Raw genomic sequence first — 9,975 nt, forward strand, 5'->3', positions numbered from 1 at the left:
AATTATATTACCTGAGCTATAGTAATTATTAGACTTAGCAGTGTAGAACCAGTCAACATCATATTTTGCTTTTAATCTGATAAAAATCTCAGTCCTCTCCCACTCTCTAATCATAAAGGGCAAGTTAAATGTAACACCTTCTTTTCATTTTTAAATCTTCCTTCCTGGTTCTACTCCCACCTGCCCACTAGGCAGCATTGTTGACTCTCTATAATAACAGCATGATCTGTCCAGTTGACATTTCTTAATGAGGCCTTGCAAATTGAATGGTCATAATGAGGGATCATAAGAGTCTTGAGAATAATGATATTAGAGTAATTTTGATCAGCCCACACAAGCTACAAATGTAGCATAGGTTCAGAATTACATTTCCTTATAATGCTTCAAACAGGGCACTGCACTCTTAATTCTTACCTAACACTTTTATAAAGGCAAGAAATTTCTGTAGTGTCTTTTGTACTACAACTCTTGCTTGTGTGTCGCTTTGATCTTGCAGGCTTTACCTGCCTTCCTTTACCTCCTTAAGTTTACAGGCTTTCTGGATAAAGGGGTGAACTACACTGAGCTGAAGTGCAGAGCACATGCACATGTTGAGGAATGATCATACTACAGACAGGTGTCTTCAGACTGTGCTGCTGGGAAGGACCAAACAGTTGGGTTCAAACTCTTTTAACAGTTTGTAATAACAGTGGACTGAACTCTGGTGTCTAATATTTTCTAGCAGGACTCAAAATGTTACAACAGACCAGGAAAAAATGTTGCTTCAACAACTCCGAGAAATTACTAGAGTTATGAAAGAAGGAAAATTCATAGATGACATCTCTCCTGAGAAGGAAGCTGAAGAAGCTCCTTACATGGAGGATTGGGAAGGTAAACGAGAGCTTTTCTTACCGTAACCCTTTTGAGAAAAATTGAATAAGGATTACTTATGGTCCCAAATGCTTTCAAAGTTTTGGTTAACTTTATCCTTCCTTTCCAGAAGTTAGTGTTCAAACCTTTGCAAAAGGGTTGTTTTTTTTTCCCAACCATAATGGAAAAAAAATAGATTTTGAGGCACCAAGCATTGCCTTTAGTGTAAACACTACACTATCTGCTGGCAAAAGTGGCATATGAATATTCACATATACTCCATCTGCTGCTGGGGCTTGGCTGCTCTAGTTTTATATCTTTCCCTTACTTTGCTGTGCTGGATTTCATGACAATCATAAAACACTTGGAAATCATAATTATTATGTTTTAGATAACTTAAGTTTTTACTTTTGATTAGTCATTTTTTGTTTGCTCTAATGTTGTAAAAGCCAACTCCAGGACATCTGTCTTTTAAAAATTATTTATTTTAGTGTCCTTTCCATTCCTTGGTGTTTACCTGTTATATAAATGTGTTTTCAAGATGTCTTAATTGAGCTTGCTCACTACCACTATTTTAAATGCAGACTTAATTTCTTGCTTTTTAAAAAGCTTTCAGAAAGTATCCAAAACATAAAGCATAAACAGTGGCCTTGAGCTCTGTTTATAAAGTGAAGTTCATGATGAAGTTTCTAAAATGAAATGCATAAAGTCATTGACATATCTGGTTTTTCAATTTTCTAAGTAATGCTGTCTATAGCAAAAGTCTTCAAAACATGAATCAGTCAATCTCTAGACAGGAAAAAAAAGAAAGGATCTACTTAAAGATCTAAGACACAATTTTTACCCGTTAGCTCCCATAGCTTTCAGCAAAGCTCAGATATTCACTCCTGAAAGTCAGGGTTGATAACCTGGCTCCCTGAAAATAAGTGGGTTTTTTGCCATTGTCTCCCAAGAAGTCATGTTTTGCAGATTCTTGCCATGGATTTAATACTGCAATGTACACGTGGCATTAAATAGTTGACACACTGGCAGTGCTAAAAACAACTGTTCTATCAAATTTTGCATTCATCACTTAAGTCTGTACTACTTTTAAATGCTGGTAATACTTCAGGCTTCATATCACTTTATTCCTAAGGTTATCCAGAAGAGACCTATCCTGTCTACGATAATTCCAATTGCTGCAAGCACAAACAGGACACAATCCTTGTAGATTACCCTGACCTGAGCCAACCCTCTCCAGAAGAGCTGGCAGAAAGAATGGAGGGCATGGAAGATGAGGAGTATCTCTGTGATGAAACCCAGCTAACTGATCTCACCATGGGAAGGGGTGGTCAGAATTTAATGCAGAAAAAGGATGAGGCGACTCTCATCGGTGAAGAGAAGGGGAACCTTCGTCACAGCCAAAGCACTGAGGACTGCTGCTGTTGTTATGGGGATGATCCTGCTGTCATAGCAGAGAATGCTGGATTCCACTCTGAGAGCTGCAGTGAAGCAGAAGAGACAACCCAAGAGGACATGTCTGTGGAGTCAGAAAATGAAAATGCAGCACTAGAAGACCAAAAAGCCAGTGATGCAGATGAAACAGGCACACTGAGAAAGCGCAACACGAAAGGGCTTGATTGATAGGGAACATAGTGGATGTTACCTGGATGGTAAAGGTAGAGGTCATAAACTGTCATTTGTGTGGCTTTCGTTCCCAATGAGGACTTCCCTATGTTCATGTCCTTGTACAAATTTCATTCTCATGGTACCAGTCACATCATCTATCTGAACTGGAAGCCAATGCCCTCTTTCATGCACTCTCATCATGGGTTACCATGATGTTGCCAACAGCGCTTTGTCCTTGATTTTTGAAGCCTGGTATCTTGGACCAGATGATGTGGAGCAGATATTTGTGACTCTTTCCAGTTCCAAAAGAATAGTCCTTGGTTTTGCCCTTTGTCATCCCAGAGTTAATCAAATGTCTCTTCTGACTTTTTCAAAAATATCTGTGTGCTACCAGTTAGGAAAATCAATCAAATTCTCATATATATATATATATGAGTGTACAGGACGCTGGAGGAGAAAGTATGCCTTCTTTCTTTTACCTGACTGTTACCTGATCAGCAGAACAGATCACAGTCACACACATGACTTTCTCAATTGTCATTGCTGCTGTATGCCTAAGAAACTGTTGTCACTACAACCCACAAAACTCATACGCTACCCCAACCCACAGCCCATTTCCCAGTTATTCTGTGTTGCAGGAACAGTGGCCTAATCCACGTTGTGTTACTTGTGTGAGCCAGACTGAAGTGCTATGAGTTGTTCTTTAACTTTGCCATAGGTGTGGTGAAACTCCCAGGCAAGAGCAGGAAGTGGACTATATAATATGTGAGAGCACTAAAAATATCCCCAGAGATTAAAAACAAAAATAGCAGTGTTAAGGTTTGTCTATAAAAACAGAGAACAGCATGAGGGTGCCCCTTAGACTGAACCCACCCTTCTTCCTGGAAACCTGCGGGGTTTTTTAACTCTTGGAATGTTGTTGCCACTGTCTTGCTGAGGGGACCCCAGGTATGGGATGAGGACAGTGCTGGAGCGACACAAGGGGAGGTGGGAGGCGGTCCCTGTGCCCAAGGGACAACCTTTCTCATGCAAGCAACATGGCAGGTGGAAGTGAGCCCCAGGAGAGGAGCCCTCAGCCTCCTCCTTCTCCAATATTTCAGCGCTTTTCAGGCCACAGGCCCATCACAACCAAACCCTGATGTACTGGGCCACACTCGGCCCCAGTCACAACTGACATCACAGTGGCTTGGCTGTGGTGTCACATCACCTCACTGCTCTGGCACTGCAAACGCAGGGCCCCTGCAGCTCCGAGGCCTTTGATGAATACCTGGAAGGAAGAGGAGCTGGAGCAGCGCTGTGCAGGACAGGAGCACAGGGCCACTTCCCATGATGGCAGAAGAGGAAGGCATGTGCCAGGAGGTGGCAGCAGAGGCAGCAGAGGAGGGGGAACAAAATGACGCCTCTCTCGAGAGTGCCATCGCCCTCGCTTCCCTGGTCAAGGCCATGCAGAGCTTGGTTCTGTGCTCACCAGGGGACGTTGTGCAGCCCAGGGATATGGGCAAGCCAGGGAGCAGCCGAAGCAGTGGCATGGGTGGCTGCCAACCTTCACGTGAGACAGCAAAGAGACGCTTCCCACGGCCACCAAAGAAGAAGTCATCTCCCCTGGGCCTGAAACATGGCAATCGACGGTGCAGGAGGAGGAGGAGAAGGAGGAGGAGGGTGACAAAGAAGGGGAAGAGGAGGAGCATCAGCCCTTGCACCCTGAGAACCATTGCCAACACTCAAGCGACGACATCCAGTGCACAGCTCTGGGAACGCCAGTGGCCCAACCTCCGCCGCACCTTCATCACTCAAAAATAAACAACGAGACAAAGATAAAAATGCTGTCGTCCTCTCTTATTTGGCACTTTGGTGACAGCATCTGTGCTCCTGTGACCCCTCAAGTAGGAGGCTTTTTTTTGAAACTTTCTGTTTCCCTGTCCACACACTGCTTTGCTGGTGCCACCTTAAGTTCTGGGGTTTTTTAGGCTGTAACATCAACTATTTCAGACTAGCTTTTTTAAATTCAGTAAAATTATCATAATGAAGGCATTCAGCCCTAGGAATTTCTTCTTTCCAAATGTGCCAGGAGGTCATTCTAGGAGTTAGTGTAGATAATGCAGCCATTGGTCATAGCGAACACGGGATCACATGGGGAAGGTGATCACAGCATCTCAGGAGTGCCTGGCCAGCACTCTACAATTGCCCAGCTTCCGGTCCTGTGATCAAATGGGACTCCCAGCCTCCACTTTTGGCCATCCTGCTGGCTCACTCATTCCATCTCCTGGCATCTACAAATTATTTTGCTGATTGCCACGGGTGGTATGAGCCCTTCCTTCCCATCCCCTGCCCCCACGCCCCCTGAAGGGGTGCCAGCTCCCCTGCTCTGAGCCTCTAGAAAAGGGAAGTGAGTTGAATTGGCTTCCACCAGCCTGCTGTGCTAAGGTGACAGTTGTCCCTCACAGGGTGACTGGCATCCTTGGGGCCTGGAGGTGGGGTTTCTTCAGTTTGAGGACGCGAAGGTTCCCCGATGAGTGAGTGAAGGTGAAGTCAGACCCTCTGCAGCCTTGCATGAAGAATACTAACAGATCAAGCCAAGAATGTAGGCAGCTGTTCCTTTGGAGAAGCAGCAGGCGGGAGTTCTGCCAGGAAGAAGTGCTGGCCTTCAGCATGAAGGGCCCTTTTAGCTGCTTCACAAGGAGTTCTTTTCAAGTTGGGAAATAAACAAATTAAAAAACCCCAAACCAATAAACCAAGAAAATAACAGTAAAAATGCTTTCTTCTTCTCTTGGTTGGGACTTTGGTGACTGCCTATGGATTCCTCTGTCCCCTTCTGGTCTCCCCAGCCCAGGAAGGACTCCAGTGCATGTGGTATGGGCCCAGTCCTGGTGAGGAGATGGTGAGGAGTCAGAGCTCATGGCAGGCTGAGGCAACTGCCTCTGGTCATGAGGCTGGGGAAGCACTGTAGCAGGTGACCCAGAGAAGGTGTGGATGCCCCATCCTGTAAATATTCAAGGGCAGGTTGGCTGGGGCTTTGAACACTCTGGTCAAGTGGAAGATACCTGTCAGCCTCACCTCTGTCTTCAGCCAAGCCCTTAAATCATGCCCCAATATTCTCAAGGAAATGGTAGGAGACCTGCTGTGGGTACAGGTGCAGCCGAGTGTGAGACTGACACCCTTTCCCTGGATTGTCACAGGCTGGCAAGTGCTCACTGGGCATCACCAGAACCACAATGCTCCCCAAGACATAAACCAATTCCCGTGGGCAGGCATCCCATTGCACCTGCACCCACCACGGGCCTTCCTGACACTTTGCTTTAACGTAACAGCTGGATTCCTCTGGTCTGCACCAGCTCCAGGCTGGCTCCTGGGCACCAGCTGAGGAGGGTGCCAGCCCAGGGCCACCCCCACAGAACTGCACACATCCAGCCCCCGGCACTGGGTGTGCACTGACAGGGGTGGGGTGGGTAGGGGTGCACGGCAGTGCCACTCACAGCAGCTGGGTCAACCCATGGGAAGGGCCTGTGCTGCATCCAGAGCCAGCACCCAGCCCTGCTTCACACCCCAGCCCAACCAACCCAGCCCTCAGGGCCAGTCTGTATCCCCCAGTTACAGGTCTGGCCCACAGAGCACCCTCCCTGACGTTGTCCCAACATGCCAGGTGCAATCGTTCCAAACATACCAACAGTCCACGTAATCTGGGGACTCCATCTACCAGATATCACTGCAGGAAAGTGAATTTGTGTTGATCAGAAGCTCCTGGTGATGGCTACCATTCTGCCAAGCTGCCACTCCAGGTTAGAGCTGCCCAATCCTCTTGGCACAGCGCTATTGCATGTTCTTTGGATAACTCTGCTGTACCAGACATTTTCTGCCAATTTTGCAAAACCTCAGCCAAGGGTGTCCCTTTTGCAGTGCTGGGTCTATTTCCCATTGTTTCAGGCACTGAGAGGGACTTAAACCCCCATTTTACATGAAAAAAAGGGACTTGAATTCCCCTCCTACACATGCCTTATAAGGGACTCTAACCCCCTACACCTTACGAGGGACTCAAAACTCAGGCACCTTGGAGGGATTTTCAAAATCTTGAGCAAAATGCTTCAGCACAGGTCGGAGTCAAACCCACAATCATAATTTAAACTAAATCTGCACAGGGGATTTTAACGCTCACCCTTTGGCTCCTCCCTGCTCCACAGCTCTCGGGTGAACTCACGCAGTGCCAGCAGCTGGATGTTTGGAGAAGGGAGACTTTGAAGGTGGTGGCCTAGGGTGCCATCTGGATTGCCAAACTGTTTAGGAAACTTTCCCATCTGCTGTTCTGGAGCCACTCTGGCAGTCACACTCCTGCCACCCAAGACTTTAACTGCTGAAACGGAAGCCCCCTTGCAGTGGGTGGTTCCAGTGAACCAGCAGGTGCCCTGTTTTACTCCCTACACACACAGACAAGTTTCCCTCACCAGCTCGACCCTGGTTTTCCCACAGCAGACTGTCTGGTTCCTTTAAGTAATTTAATTGTGGTGCAGGGACATAAGAACTGCTCAAGCTGGGTGCCTCTGGAATTCCCTGGCTTTTGTACCCTTACAGTCTGTGCACCTGCTCTCCTCACATGCCCTTCACGCCCCTTAAACGTGCCTCTTGGTCCAGTGGTGATATTTGGTCTGGGGTCTTCTCACTTTCGTTGGGCTCTACAGTGTTTCTGGGTGATGAGCCACCACCCAGGTGACCAGTGCTGCAGGTCTGGCTTGCCCTTCCTTAGGCAAAGGGTCAGCGCCCGGTCAGGCCTCACACACCAAACTACCTGCACCAGGTGTATTCCTCAAGAGAAGACCCACACAATTGTTATTGCCTAATGAAGGCAGCTGGCTGTAATTAGTGAGGACCCTCACTGCAGCAGTGGGAGGCATTTGTAGATCCTCATGCTGGGTGTGGAGCAAGGACTGACAACTGGGGCTGGAATCGATCAGTACGTCCTTTGGAGCTGTTCCACTTGGCATTGGGAGTTACATTCTCCTTGTATGAGCAATTCATTTGTGTGTTACATACTAAGCTTCCTAATTAGTTATAAAATTTTAATTCCTAACTCCTGTCTGGGTTTCGACCTTGCTGTCTTCTACCCTCCCACAGTCCTTACTGAAAGGTCATTTTTGGTGGACAAGCAGAAGTCCAGAATTTCTTTTCCAGCCCCTTAGCACAGGTAACATGGTCCCCACAGACACACCAAGCACAAACTGCTCTGGAGTGAGAGTCAAGAAATAATTCTCTCACAGCATTAGTGAAAAAAAGCAAAACAAAATGAAAAACCAATGAGTTTTCCTTTACTAACACAGAGACCAGTTGCTAGGACTCACTTTTAACACCTGTGACAGAGCTAATGCTTTTGTATTTCTTTGCAGCACCAACAGGAGAGAATAATACTAATACAGGTAGGCTCTGTGGTGTCAGAGAGTCTCAAGAGCTCAGCTCTGAGGTCTTGATGGCCTTGGCAGCCCCTCCCCTGCTACCAGTAAGTGCTGCCTTGTGCAGCGGCTTAACAGCAGGCTGCAAACTGGGGTTCTTCCTGTTTAGATAACATTTCCTTTTATCCCTTTGCTTCAGCTTTTCCCCCTCTGAAATGGAAATTTCTGCTTAGGTGAGCATTTTAGAAAAGGACCATCACTTGTGTGTGCCCAGCTTTCATAATTAGTAATTGTTCACTTCTAAGAGAAAACATTCATAATTTGAAGTAGAGCTTATCTGAACAAAATCAGGATTCTCAAAGAAATTCCATTAAATAAGTAAATCAAAATCATGGGTCAGAACATCAGCAAACCTGGGAATTCAGAAAAAAGTTATAGAGGCTCAGATGGACACCGAGTGGAAGCAGTCAGGCTTATTAAAAGCTCCTTTACTTATGATGTTTCCCACCTGGCAAATTAAATGGCTATACTTTTGTTAAAGCTAAAAGAAACAGCATATGTGTTGCCAAAACTAAACATTCTAATAAAACTAGATGTTAAAACCCTAAAAGGGCTTAGTTCTTCTTCGATATTTGATAATGGTTACAGATCATTTCAGGCATTCCGTGGGATCAGAAAAAAAGTACAGAGTAAGATCACTGCTGGTCCCAAAAATACTCTGAAGAGCATTAGTTAACAAATAGTATGTGAAAAACAGATAAACATGTAAAAAGTTTGACCTAACTCTTTGCATTAGCAATTAGTGTCCATATGCTGGATTTTTTAATTTTCCATCTGACTAAGAAAACTATGCTTAACTTTGAGGCCTCAGAACAATTTACTGCAATAATCTTCTATTTAAATGATATTTACTTGCACATCCTAATAAAAATACTGTTTCTGACTTCATATATCACAAACACTGGACAAGAGAACCCAGGTAAAAGTTAGAAAATTACCTGGTTTTTAATGGTTTTATACCAAACACGTATTTCAAAGCAAATGAATGCAACAGCAGATCAGACAGACTGAGCATCCCATGCACAAATACAGCTGGAAAGGTTGGTCTAGTCAAGTGATTTTTCTCAGCTTTGGAGCTTCACCAGTTTTCAGGGTGGGCAGATTCCTAGACAGCAAATAGAAACCTCTCATTTTTCTCAGTGATCTTAGGCAGTGCACAGAGACCACTCCTCCTCTGCTGGTAACTACCTGTTGTGATCAAACACCTGCCAAAGTGCAAGATTACCCAAAGCTATATTGTTCCTGACAGAGGAAATGGTAAGTCTCCTGTCACTGAAAGTTTCCCAGATAAAAAGTCTGTGCCAAGGTTCCCAAGCCTTGTATTCAGAAAATTTTCTCATGTCTAACCTGATCGCAGTTTTGAATCCGTTTTATCAGAGACATGGAGGACAGATGCTTTTCTTCTGCTTGCCAGCAGCTTTGGACATGTTTGAAGCTTGGGGATTTTTGATACTGGGCAGCTGATCATTCCTGCCTAAGCATGAGTTCTTTGCTCTTGTCCTAACTGAACTGCATCCTAGGTTTTTCTGACCATTTTCCAGAATTATTCCAAAATCACAAAGTGATAGAAATGAGCAGGCCAAAAGTTCAGTTCTTACGAACAGCCAGACCTGGAAAGAGTTGGTTTCTCTCACAACAAAGAGCACTGAGGCAGCAGGAAAGAGACACCCAAGGTGGCAAACAAGTGGCCTCTGCTCGGCCAGCGTTTCATGAGGAATCTCGCTGTCCTCTTCATGGAAATGGGAGAGAGGAGTATTTCTACAGCATGTACTCACTTCAAGACTTTGAGCTCACAGTTTAAGAAAAACTTACAGACCAAAAATGACTACAGATCTGGTAAAATCCGGACTGATAGCATAACATCTTAAGGCATTCCTGTTGGCATTCAAGGTAAAAATACAGTTTAAATGGCACTGGAAACTCCTTGTGTTAAATAACCTCCATACTCAGTGTAGGTAATTTATCAAGGGGTTTCTGACCTTGAGTAGGGAAAGACATAGTTGTTTCAAACAAATTAAGTTTAATATTTCTGCACAGTGTTCTGTATTCACAAACACTGGGACCTCTATGACATACACAGGGT

At 45.2% G+C, this 9,975-nt stretch overlaps 1 protein-coding gene across 3 annotated transcripts in view; it reads left to right on the forward strand.

Annotated features, from left to right (window-relative positions):
• Positions 1-3,269, forward strand: part of RIC3 (RIC3 acetylcholine receptor chaperone) — a 52,118-nt gene extending 48,849 nt beyond the window's left edge. For 2 of the 3 annotated variants that reach the window (XM_027700791.1, XM_027700775.1), the window contains 2 exons: positions 722-870; positions 1,985-3,269. In XM_027700791.1, the coding sequence (XP_027556592.1) occupies positions 722-870; positions 1,985-2,472 (637 nt within the window). In that variant the 3' untranslated portion in view covers positions 2,473-3,269. The remainder of the gene's footprint in view (positions 1-721; positions 871-1,984) is intronic. The other variant, XM_027700785.1, reaches the window with a different exon arrangement.
• Positions 3,270-9,975: the final 6,706 nt, after the last annotated feature.

This window comes from Neopelma chrysocephalum, unplaced genomic scaffold (genome assembly GCF_003984885.1).
Source record: "Neopelma chrysocephalum unplaced genomic scaffold, ASM398488v2 Primary Assembly neopelma1_24, whole genome shotgun sequence".
NCBI lineage: Eukaryota > Metazoa > Chordata > Aves > Passeriformes > Pipridae > Neopelma > Neopelma chrysocephalum.